This window comes from Nicotiana sylvestris, chromosome 1, assembly GCF_000393655.2.
Source record: "Nicotiana sylvestris chromosome 1, ASM39365v2, whole genome shotgun sequence".
Taxonomy (NCBI): Eukaryota; Viridiplantae; Streptophyta; class Magnoliopsida; order Solanales; family Solanaceae; genus Nicotiana; species Nicotiana sylvestris.
Window position 1 is genome coordinate 32,602,671 of NC_091057.1, and position 13,047 is coordinate 32,615,717.

General features: G+C 38.0%; 2 protein-coding genes across 2 annotated transcripts; both read left to right on the top strand.

Annotated features, from left to right (window-relative positions):
• The first annotated feature begins 555 nt into the window (after positions 1 to 555).
• Positions 556 to 963, top strand: LOC138868370 (uncharacterized). Its single transcript, XM_070145923.1, has one exon. The coding sequence runs from the start codon at positions 556 to 558 to the stop codon at positions 961 to 963; it is 408 nt and encodes a 135-aa protein (XP_070002024.1).
• A 45-nt stretch (positions 964 to 1,008) lies between these two features.
• LOC138868377 (uncharacterized) lies at positions 1,009 to 3,026 on the top strand. The gene is made up of 2 exons (XM_070145931.1): positions 1,009 to 2,301; positions 2,586 to 3,026. Exons 1-2 carry the CDS (start codon positions 1,009 to 1,011, stop codon positions 3,024 to 3,026), a joined length of 1,734 nt encoding a protein of 577 aa, XP_070002032.1.
• Positions 3,027 to 13,047: the final 10,021 nt, after the last annotated feature.

Genomic DNA, 13,047 nt, shown 5'->3' on the forward strand with positions numbered 1-13,047 from the left:
GGTAAGAGTATCACAAGTTAGTCAAAGTCTTTGTAACTAGAGAGTCACAAAGCGGCTTGTGGTGAGAGTGTCACAAGTTAGTAGAGTTGAATCCTTTATAATAGAGTTATTATAAAATGGCTTGTAATAGGTGTTTACCAGTTAGTGAAGTTGAAAGCCTACAGGTGTAGGTCGTGGTTTTTGTCCCCTTAAGTTGGGATTTTTTCACGTAAAAATCTTGTGTCTCACTTACTTACAGTTTTACTAGCATTCTCAGCATAACCTCATAGAGGACCAGGTACTCTACTGTTTGGTGGACTCATATAAACTAACAATTGGTATCAGAGCAGGTTCCTCCTATCAGGCTAACACCTATGAAGGATCCTTATGGCTCCTCCACCAAATTTTGAAGAAGGTGAATCTATATACCAACCAGCCAGGTTCAATGGACAATACTATGGGTGGTGAAAAACGAGAATGCATGATTTTATCATGGCTGAGAATTCTGAGTTATGAGATTTCATATGTTATGGTCCTTATGTTCCAACAAAGATACTGGAAGAACTTTCATTTTCAATGTCAAAAACCAGTAAAGAATACATCGACCCAGACTGGAAAGCTGTCGAGAAGAATTTTCGTGCCACGAAGATTCTGGTATGTGGAATAGGACCTGAAGAATATAATAGAATCTCCGCTTATAACACTGCTAAGGAGATATGGGAAGCTTTGCAAACAGCTCATGAGGGAACCACCCAAGTAAAACAGTCTAAGATCAATATGCTCACTACCGAGTATGAACTTTTTAGGATGAAGGACGATGAATCTATTCAAGATATGCACACAAGATTCATTTCCATCATAAATGAGTTACACTCACTTGGTGAAACCATTCCTAGAAACAAGCTAGTGAGGAAAATCCTCAGTATTCTGCCTAGCCCTTGGGAAAGCAAGGTGAATGCTATTATTGAATCAAAGGACTTGTAGGAGCTGACCATAGAAGAGCTGGTAGGAAATCTGAAGACCTACGATATGAAGAGGAAGATAGACAGTGAAAGAAGAGAACCAAAGAAAGAAAAGAACCTGTTACTCAAAGCTGACAACAATGACTCAAGTGAGGAAGACAGTGACATGGCTTACTTAACCCCAATATTTCAGAAGATGGTCAGAAGAAATGGAGAAATGCTAAAAAGGGGCAGCTCCAGCCAACAAAAAAACTATGATCTCTGTCATAAGTGTGGAAAGCCTGGACACTTCATCAAAGACTGTCCTCTCTTGAAGCAAGAATTCTCCAAGAACAACCCTGAAAAGGCAGCTAAGAGGAACCCGGTTCCTTTCAAGGACTTCAAAAGAAAGAGATCTGCTGATAATGTGATGAAACAGGCTCTTGCAGCATGGAGAGATTCCTCTGGTAAATCTGAAGATGAAACTGATACTGGTGATAGTTCCATGATGGCGGTTGAAGTCGAGGAAAATGAATACGACTCAACTTTTGCTTTGATGGCCCAATCAGATTATGATGAAGACGGTGACAACAAGGAGGTAAACTTCAGGGATGTTCAAAGAAATCTGAAATCTTACTCTTCTAAGAAACTTATGTCTTTAGTTAGTGTATTGATTGATGCCTATCATAGTCTTGTGGAGGATAGGGATTCCTTGACCTTAGAACTAGGAGAAGCTGAGAAAACTAGAGATGACTTAGTAGTTGTAGTTATTGACCATAAGGAAACCATTGAAAACTTCAAAGAAGAAAGAAATGATCTCTTGGCAGTAATTGCAGACCTAAGGGAAACAATAGAGAGACCAGAGACTAATTCAAAACTTGGAAATCCTGGAAAAGGAAAAGAGATAGCCAGTGAGGAACACATTAGGCTTGAAAATGAGTTGAAAGATGTGAGAACAAGGATGTGTGTTGAAACTAAGAAAAACAAGCACCTCCAAACTGATTTGGAAAGAGTAAAAAATGATCTTGAAAAGTCCTTAAAGTGGACTTGGTCCTCAGAAGCTATCACTGCCATGTACACTAATAATGGTGGAAACAGGCAAGGAATAGGGTTTCAAAGGGAGAAAACTCCTTACAACCCTCACAGCAAATACGTCACTATTTCTGATAACTGGCTTTGTACCCACTGTGGGAACAATGGGCACTTCAAAGAAAAATGCCAGGCCAAGGTTCAATCTGTTCAGAAAAACAAAGTGTTTGCTGAAAAAGTGACTACAAAAGAGGGACCAGGTTCCACTCACAAAAGGCGCACATTGCCTGCATGGACTAAGAGAGCTCTTATTCATCCTCTTTCCTACTACAAGGGACCCAAACTTGCTTGGGTTCCTAAAACTAACTCTTGATCTTCTTGTGCAGGGAACAGTGAAAGGAAGCAGTCAACAATGTTCATGGATAGTGGGTATTCAAAGCACATGACTAGGAACACCATGGACTTTTTTTCACTAAAAGCCCTGCAAGGAGGGAGTGTATCCTTTGGAAATGGGAAAAAGGGGTACATTCTTGGAGTTGGAAAAGTTGGGAAGTCACTTGCTCATTCTATTGAAAATGTGTACTATGTCAATGGCCTTAAGTACAGTCTCTTGAGTGCCTCTCAAATCTGTGATAGAGGAAACAAGGTGGAATTCTTGTCCAAGAATGTACAGTTACTAATCTGGTAACTGGTGAAGTGGTACTTGTGGCCAAAAGATACAAGAACATCTATGTTGCTGATTTCGAGTCCTTACAAAGTGGTGATCTGTGTTGTTTGAAAGCTGTTGATGATGATGCTGAACTATGGCACAGAAGACTGGGGCACGCAAGCTTTTCTCTTCTAAACAAACTAATACAGAAGGACCTGGTCCATGGTCTGCCCATGTCAAAGTTCAAGGTGGAAAAAATCTGTGATACTTGTGCTAGAGAAAAACATGTGAAGTCCTCTTTTATGTCTAAAAGGGATTTGAGCACCTCAAAGACACTAGAGCTTTTGCATATGGACCTATGTGGTCCGAGAGTGCAAAATAGAGGAGGAAAAAGATACATCTTTGTGATAGTGGATGACTACTCCTGATTCACATGGACTATGTTTCTTATAACTAAAGATGAAACCTTTGAGGTGTTTGTGGCCTTTGTGAAGAAAATACAGGTGAAGATGGAGTCTAGAGTCGCATGCATTAGGTCAGATCATGGAACAGAATTTGACAATGCCAAATTAGATGAGTTCTGCAATGAAAATGGTATCACCCACAACTTCTAAGTTCCCAGAACTCCTCAACAAAATGGAGTAGTGGAAAAGAAGAACAGAACTCTGGAAGAGATGACAAGAACAATGTTAATCGATAGTGGAATTGCAAAGAACTTTTGGGCTGAAGCATTCAACACTGCCTGCTACTTGTTGAACAGGTGCATGATCAGATCTCTCCTGAACAAAACCCCATATGAGCTGTTGAATGGAAGGAAACCCAAGCTGACTCACCTAAGAACATTTGGGTGCAAATGCTATGTTCTTAATAATGAAAAGTGTCAGCTTGGTAAATTAGATGCCAAGAGTGATGAAAGAATATTTCTGGCTACTTTTCTCAAAGCAAAGCGTACAAGATATATAATAAGCGGACTCAATGTATTGAGGAAAGTGTTCATGTTATTTTTGATGAGTCTTATCCATCATGTGAGAAGAATGCTGAAGAATATCAAGATGGAGAACCCTTACTAGTCCAAGGTGAAGTCATTGACATGGCAAATGGAAAGGCAGATATGATGAGTCAAGTAAAGAGCTGAGTGAAGACAACACTGTCTCATCTTCAATGGAACCAGGTACTTCAATTACAACCACTGAAGTTGAAGAAAGAGTGATTGATGCAGTTTAGGGTACTCAACTAGCACCTGAGAGAAGAACTTAGGAAAACCAGTTAAATGTACCCACACTCTCTCTAGATGAACCTCATACGTCTAACTGGAGATACAAAAGCTCTCATCCTCTTGACAACATAATTATCCCACTAGATTCCGGAATACAAATCAGGTCAAAAGCCAGAAATTCACTTGCCTTCTCAGCCTTTCTCTCCCAAATAAAACCCAAGAATATCAAGGAAGCCTTGAAAGATGCATATTGGATTACAGCCATGCAAGACGAGTTACATTAGTTTGAAAGGAACAATGTTTGGCACCTGGTACCCAGACCCTCAGATCGAACCATTATAGGAACCAGGTGGGTATTCAGGAACAAGCTTGATAAACATGGGAATACCACAAGGAACAAGGTCAGGCTAGTGGTTCAAGACTACAATCAGGAGGAAGGGATTGACTATGATGAAACGTTTGCTCCGGTCACTCGCATGGAAGCTCTTAAAATTCTACTTGCTTTTACATCTTATATGGAATTCACCTTGTTCCAAATGGATGTCAAAAACGTATTTCTGAATGGACTTCTTAAGGAAGAAGTCTATGTGAAGCAACCTCCAGGGTTTGAATGTCATGAACACCCTGAATATGTGTTTAAACTGGACAAAGCATTGTATGGGCTGAAGCAGGCTCCTCGAGCTTAGTATGAAAGACTGTCAAAGTTTTTCTTGAAAAATAGCTTTAAAAGAAGGAAAATTGACAGCACCCTGTTCCTAAAAAAAAGGAAGGAACCTACTCATTGTTCAGATCTATGTTGATGACATCATTTTTGGGGCAACAACTGAATCTCTGTGTGAAAAATTTGCAAAACCCATGGGAAGTGAGTTTGAAATGTGTATGATGGGGGAACTGAACTTCTTCTTGAGTCTTCAAGTAAAACAGTCCCCAAAGGGTACATTTATTTATCAATAAAAATACATTAGGGGGCTCTTGAAGTGGTTTGACATGGAAGCATCAAAGGTGATAGGCACTCCCATTGCTATGGCCACTCGATTGAACATGGATGAAATTGGGACTCCTGTGAATCAAACCATGTATAGAGGCATTATTGGGTCTCTTCTCTATCTTACTGCCAATAGACCTGATATTGTCTTTAGTGTGGGGCTATGTGCAAGATTTCAATCAAATCCCAAGGAATCTCATTTGAAGGCAGCCAAAAGAATTATGAGATATCTTAAAGGAACATAGGACCTGGTCCTTTATTATCCCTCGGGTGATAGTTTTAATCTCATTGGATATGCTGATGCAGACTATGCAAGTTATCTTGTAGACAGGAAAAGCATTTCTGGAATGGCTCTCTTCCTAAGCTCATGTCTCAACTCTTGGGGCACAAGGAAGCAAAAATCCAGTGGCTCTTTCAATAGCTGAAGCAGAATATGTAGCAGCAGCATCATGTTGTGCACAACTTCTATGGATTAAGCAATAACTGGAGGACTTTGGGGTACTCACTAAGAGTGTGGCCCTTCTATGTGATAACACCAGTGCACTCAACATGGCCAAGAATCCAGTTCAACACAAAAGGACCAAACATATTGATGTGAGGCATCACTTTCTACGAGACAATGTGGATAAAGGGTTGATATGTATAAAGTTTTGTACCACAGAAGACCAAATTGCAGACATCTTCACCAAGACTTTAAGTAGGGAACACTTTGAAAGAAATAGAGTGAAGTTGGGGATTTTAAAGCCAAATTGAGAACCTGATTCCTCATTGTTGGCTATGAAAATCACCTTCAAGAAAAACTGGCTAAAAGTGTTTTCTATCCATGTCTAACTCACTTCAATACCGTTGCAGGTAAACACACATGATGAGTATAGAAGCTGTAGATGTAGTGCATGGATGATAAACGAGGATTAATATTTTCAAATAATAGGTCAAGAACCTAGTTCTTGTACCAAAGGTTAGTAGTTCTGTGCAATCTTTGATACACGTCTTAAAAAGGTACAAAATACAACTGCCATGTCATCCAACTTTTCAGATCCTTCTATCACATATCTTCACTTCAAATCATTCCATCTCCCTCTGAAACATTGCACTTCTCCACGCCCAACCACCGTTTCAGAACCGGTGCCTATCTCTCTCTTCATAATTATCCATTCTTAATAAAACCCCTTTTTCTGTTCTCCACAAATCATAAGTCCTCTATTAGAACTTCCCAAAGCACCTGCGCTCCATATTTCCAATGGCTGATACAAACTCTGACCTCCCTGCCTTAGTCATACCTGTTATTGAAAAACATATAGAGTCCTCCGTCCCTACTGAGCCTTCGTCAACCACTCTTACCCTTCATGCTAAAATCACACCTCACCCAGATTCGCCATCTCTCTCTACTTCAGAAACCCCTAAAATTGTTGACTCGTCCTCTCCATCTTCTGAGGTTCCCACTAATCAAAGACTAAGTGGAGAACAAGGTCAAAATTCTGAGGTCATAGAGGGTTCTGCCACTGTTGTTACCAATTCCGTGGTGGCAGTAGTGCTGATTGAGGAAGAAAATATTGTAACTGTCTTTGTGGTGTCTGCATAAGATCATCTCTCAGAAAAATGAGGTACAAAGAATGGGGGACGAAGGGGCCATTGTAACTATTGAAGGCGCTGCACTAGTAGATACTACTGGGCCCTCACATGAGGAACCTAATCCCTTTCCGGAGGACCCAGGTCAGGGTTCTCATTCCCAGGACAGTTCTGCTACTGCATTCACTGTTGTGCCCTTGGAAATACAAGCACTTGAGATGAGATCTAGTGATGAGGAGGATCTAGATAACCTGGCTCTCGACGCGTTCTTAGTTAAGCGAATTTAGTTAAGCAAAGGGTAGTGTCCACTCTTGAGTCTTCCACCAAGCGACCCACCACCAGGTTTCAAGCTAAGGTGGCTTATGACTCTACCCTTCAAAAGAGCAGAAAAGGTAGTAAGAAGCAAAGGAGGAAGCTGATGAAAGATGGTGTGCCCGTAAGTGATAAGGTGATCCCTGTGGTAGAGGTGGACGAGGAAACACCAGATGAACCTGGTTCACTGGTTAGATGGTCTCAGAAAAAGAAGCAGCCTGCTTCAGTAGAGAAGGTTTCACACTCTAGCTCCAAGTTGAAGGATGTTGTGAGTGAGTTCTCGATGTCTGATGAGGATGCGTTAGTCAAAACCAAGGGAAAAGAAAAATCAAGTGGTGGGAAGTCCAGTAAACGAAAGTTTGAAATTGTTCAGGAACCTGGTTCTGTGAAGAAGATGAGAAGTGAAGTCAGCCTTGGCTCAGAACGCCTGAGGCACCAAAAAGTTCTACTGGGTCGTACGTTTGACCTAGAAATCTCTGAGATGGATGGTATGCGACAAATTCTTGAAATGGTTGAGTTTCAACGATGGGAGCATCTATTCCAAATTGATTCACCTAAGGCATATGAGGATGAGGTACAAAGCTTCTTTGCTAGCCTTATTCCCGTTGAGACATACCACATCTGTGATTTGAATGGAGTAGATATCGTGTTTGATGTAAAGTTGCTTGGAAAAATTCTTAAAGTTCCTACAGCTGGTGTGTCTAGTGTAAAGGATGTGTGTCAGTTTAGCTTCATAAATGTCGTGGTAAAAGACAATGCAAACCAGAAGGGGGACTAGATCCATAAGAAAGTGTTACTCCCTGTCTATCAGCTGCTGTTCGAGTTGCTAAACAAAGTTCTATTTCCTCGAGCTAAGAGGAGGTCAGTGACTTCTAAGTCTGACCTGTTCTTGATGGAGCAACTGGATAGCTTTTCTCCTGTGAGCCTACCTGCTATTATGATTGAACACATGCAAAAGGTCGCCACCTTCAAAGATGGTAATCATGGCCTTCCCTACGAGTTCTTGCTTACGTGAGTGTTTAAATTCTTTAAGGTGCCATTGGGGCCAGGCAAGGTGGGGACTAAGAAGCAGACTTTCTCACAGACAACATTGGAAGAATGCGAGTGCATAGAAAAGAATAGGGGGGGGGTAGGAAGTACATCAACCGTCTCACAACTTATTAATGCTCAGAACAGTGCAGCTGAGGAGATTCGTCGGTTGAAGGCCAGGAATGCTATCCTGGAAGGTCAGCAAGCCCAAGGGGTTCTGGCGTCAAATGATGAAGTAGCTCGTTTGACAAAAGAGAATGTTGATATCAGGGCGCAAGTAGAGAACCTAAAAGCAGAATTGCTCAATGAGCAAAAGTCGGCCAATGTCCGAATAGACCTTGTTCTCCAAACACTTGCTGCAGCTTCCAAGCCTTCTGCTCCTAGTGCCCCCTAAGTACCCCTTCAGTGACCAGTTTCTGGAAATGTTCTTTTAAGTATTTTTTGTTTGCCAGATGTTTTTTTTCTTTTTTGATGTGGTTGGGATGAAATAGTACTGCTCCCGTCTTAACAGTCCAATGTTGCCTTTGTTTTTTAAGCAAAGGCATATAAATTGTTTTATCAATATCAAATTTATCCTCTTTTATTATCTCATTGCTTAAATTCTATGTTTCTCTTCTCTATCATGTTGTGTGCACATATGTGGCATGAGTTAGCTCGACTAGACTTCTTTATATTGTTTATTTGTTTGTGTCTTTTTAATGATGCCAAAAGGGGGAATAACCTAAGTGTATATAATGAGAAATAAGGAAGGCATAAAGTTAGGGGGAACTTGTGAACTTGTGTTCTCCTGTTACCTAATTTGGTTCTCCTTGCTCTAAATCCACTTTATCAATGTTAAGTTTGTCATCATCAAAAGTGGGAAATTGATAGGTTTTAAATGTCCTTACCTTATGTTTTGATGATCTAACAAACTTACTGTTAAGAACCAGATATGGAACCTGACACACTTGGACTACACTACAAGATTAACGGATTCTAGCTAAATGTGAACTGCTATAGCTTCAGGAGATAGGAAACCAAACAAGGACCCGATACTCTTGTGGTTCCTTTATAGTAGTACAAAGTCAATTGGACATAGCTGGAAGCGACGTGACCGCCTGCACTGTTTCTGCATGCACTGCACTGTTTCCAGTGCCCACTTATTCCTTGACCAACTAAAGTGCTTATATCATTTCAAATTATGTCATCAAGGTGTAGCAACAATGAGTTTATATCAAAACATCATTTGAACATTTCTGTTTCTCATTCAAGCCTTTTGCAAAATAGAGAAATCAATTCTCACGAGCTTGAAGAACAAAGTTAAACGATACTACGGACCAATTCCTAAAGTTAGTATTTTGTTGTCCTTAGTTGAGTTGTAACTTTGTGATTGTTCTTATTGTATCTCCTAAACTGATTAGCTAGAAGCATTGAATATAAATCCTCTTGTAAAATCTGTAAACTCTCTGAGTTTATGTTGTGACTAGGTTTAGTCATAAGTTAAAGTCTTTGTCACTAGAGAGTGACAAAGTGGCTTGTGGTGAGAGTATCACAAGTTAGTCAAAGTCTTTGTAACTAGAGAGTCACAAAGGGGCTTGTGGTGAGAGTGCCACAAGTAGGGGTGGGTGTTTGGTATTTCGGTTCGGTATTTCGGTATTCGGTTTATCAATTGAGTATACCAAATACCGTACCAAAATATTTCGATACGGTTCGGTATTTATTATTTTGGTTTGGTACGGTTTCAGTTTAATACTATGGCTTCTACCTTCCTGGGTTGATGCAACTTTTCTCTATTAGTTGATTAGTTCACACACACTCCTATTAGTAGTATATGAACAAAGTACTATTGATCAATTCTGAATCAAATAGAAGAGAAGAAAGAACTTCAAAACAGAAACTTTTGATTTCTTACAACTTGCATTACAAATTGAAAATCAACTAAAACTACAACAAATACATAAAAAATATAAAGCACCTTCTAATAATATCATCGTACTAACTTCCCCGGCGTCCAAACCAGCTGCATACAAAAACTGCTTAACAGTGTATTATCTATAAACTGTAATTTTCCAAGCTGATCCCTATTCGAGTTTGGCGGTTGTTCAATTCTCCGCGCCATCTTACGAGCTAAAGAAGCTGATCTCTTAGCTTCTCATTTTCAGTAAAAATGATTCATTGACCCAATTGATTCAACGAGGAAACTGTAGTCACATCCTCACACCCAATTGATTCCACGACATCTGAACATTGATGGCACTAAAAATATTAAAATAGCGTGCTGACCTGGAAACAAAGACAATGAAATATGTTGTTGTTAAGCTTGGGCAGTTGGGCTGGGGTGATGGGTTGAAGCGCTGGGAATTAAATAAAAAACGTTTGGTCTTGGGCGCTGGGCTGGGCAGTGAGATATAGGTCCAACTTAAAAAAAATGTCTTTAAAAATTCGGTAATTCGGTATTTCGGTATACCGAAATTTCAAAATTCTAATACCGAGGACCGTACCGAAATATCGAAAATGCAATACCGAATTAGACCGAAATACCGGAAAAAACCGAAATCAAAATACCGAATTAATTCGGTTTGGTTCGGAATTCGGTTTTTCAGATTTTATGTCCACCCCTAGCCACAAGTTAGTTGATTTGAATCCTTTATAATAGAGTTATTACAAAGTGGCTTGTAATATGTGTTTACAAGTTAGTGAAGTTGAAAGCCTACAGGTGTAGGTCGTGGTTTTTGTCCCCTTGAGTTGAGATTGTTCCACGTAAAAATTCTGTGTCTCACTTACTTACAGTTTTACTAGCATTCTCAGCATAACCTCATAGAAGACCGGATACTCTAATGTTTGGTGGACTCATACAAACTAACAGTTTGTGAATAATTTAATAAATAGGTCGAATACAAAAAACATAGAGTCATGCCAATATGGTAGAGTTTGAAGAACAATTAAACTAAGTCATGCCAATCAAGCAGAAATAATTAACAATTTAAGTAGAGTAAATATATCTAAAATCTTACCAATTCGCCGGAGGCCATTCTATATATATTCAAAAAACGAAAAAAATACTTAAAAGACCAGCTTCTTATAAAGTCATTACTGTCAATTTGAGATATGATTCAAATCAAACAACTGAAGCAAATTTGATGCTACCAGTTAATATAGCCGGCTATTTAGATAAAGATTCCCTTAATTATTATTTTTTAATCCAAATTCAACTTTAACTTTCTTTGTCATCTTCAAAACTAAAATTTTATACGTAATAAAAGCGGATAAAAAATAAAAATGTTAATCAAAGAACATTTTGTTCGACTTCCTATAGTAATGAAGAGGATATTGTGGTTATTGTTAGAAACTTGAGCAAAGAAAATGAAATGTCATCTAATCAATAAATGTTTTGATCAAATATGAAAAACAAAAAGAACATATATACAAGCAAACAGATTTGACATCCCTTTATGCTAGGCCGGAGAAGCCATCTAATTTTTAGTAGGATGATCTATTGGTTAATGCTAGGGCCGTCAAATTTGGTCCAAGCCCAAATGACCTGTCTAATCCATTCAAGATTGGATTGGTTATTTATTCGCCCATTTATTAAAGGAATTTTTACTTTTTATAGCAAAGGTTAACACCTTATTTATTTTAAATAATTACCATTTAAAAAATTATATTCTATAGATAACTAAAAGATAAAGAGAAATTTTTATAAAGCACTATCATTTAAATAAATACCATCTAAAAATATTTAATTTTGGTTATCTCCTACCCCTAAGCCACTAAATACGCTATTCAGTTACACTATTTTCTTTTTCTCTCTACTTTGATGCTTGTCACTCTCTTTCCCCATTCCCTGAAAACACCATGCTCAATCTCAAAATTCCTCTCACCATAAATATCCAGTGAAACTCCTTGCCACCGCAGCATTTGATAATACTTAGTCAATTATTAGATTCACACCAGTCAAAAACGCTAGAAATTCCCACTCTTTTTTCTATGGAGAAAGAAAAAAACCAAAGCGTTACTACTGAAAAGTATTTCAAACTGGCGATCGCCAACCAAGATATCACAGTCCGTGAAATCAAGCCTAAGAACAGGCGAATCATGGTAAAATTCAAGAAACCACCTATCATTTTGGCTTCTGTTATATGGTGAAATTTCTTTTCCAGCGGTGGGAACAGTGAGATTCAGGGTTTTTGCTAGACGGCGGATTCGCCGAAAATTAGGGTTTGTTCTTGAACAAAGACGACGGAGTTTGGGGCTGAGCAACTTGATTTTATTAATATATTTCAATGTATTTTCAACGTATCACGCTATATTTTCATGTATTTCATTGTATTCATTGTCTTTTTTTCATTGTAATTTAATGTATCTCGCTGTATTCCATGTATTTCATTGTATTCACTGTCTTTTTTTCATTGTATTTCAATGTATCCCGCTGTATTCTATATATTTTATTGTATTCACTATCTCGCTATATGCTATGAATGTATTCATATATATTTTTTTTAATTAATATAATTTATGTATTCAGATGTATTATATATTTTCTCTGAAGATTGTATGTTTTTAGGGTATTTTTCGGTTGAGAATCTTTTTTATAACTGGAAATACAAAATTTATGTGTTATAATTGAGTTTGTTGAGCTATATTAGGAGTCTATTATGTTAATTGATTCATTTTTCGTTTAAAATAGTGTAATCCTCTGTTTCTCGCCGTGAATACAGTCGAATACAATAATCTGTCCAGCTGTAATCCCATGTTTCACGTCATTAATACAGTCGAATAAACTCAAATATAACAATTGATTAACTGGACTTCCCTGATTCACGCCTATTTTTGCTACTGTATTCATGAATGCAGTAGCTTAAATACATCTAATACATCTTATAACAACAAAAAACATATCTACAATCCGTAATATAGCAAATGATATCTATAGACAGCTAATTACCATTAAAAGATAGTACTTTATGAAAATTTTGCTTTATTAAACTTAGCCATCTTAACCCAATCCATCTCAACCTATTTAAAATTGGTCTAATTTTTAGCCCAAATTAATGCATGAGTAACTTTGCCAAAATATCATTGAAATAATTTTTTTCGTTTGATTTGTTATATATGACCATAACAAAAGAAAAAAAAATCTTACATAGCAATTATAAAATTCATAAGAAAACAACACATATTAAGTAGGGAAAATACTAGCTATGTCCATTTATAAGTAGTTTATTAAAAAAATTGGTCAATTCCTAAATATTACCAATATAAGCCAATTGGCTATTTGTAGCCAAAAAAGGGTCAAAGTTTTGCTTTCTTTTGAGTGGGTGTTATTAGAATAGATTGGGTACATATTAAGGAGCTTGAA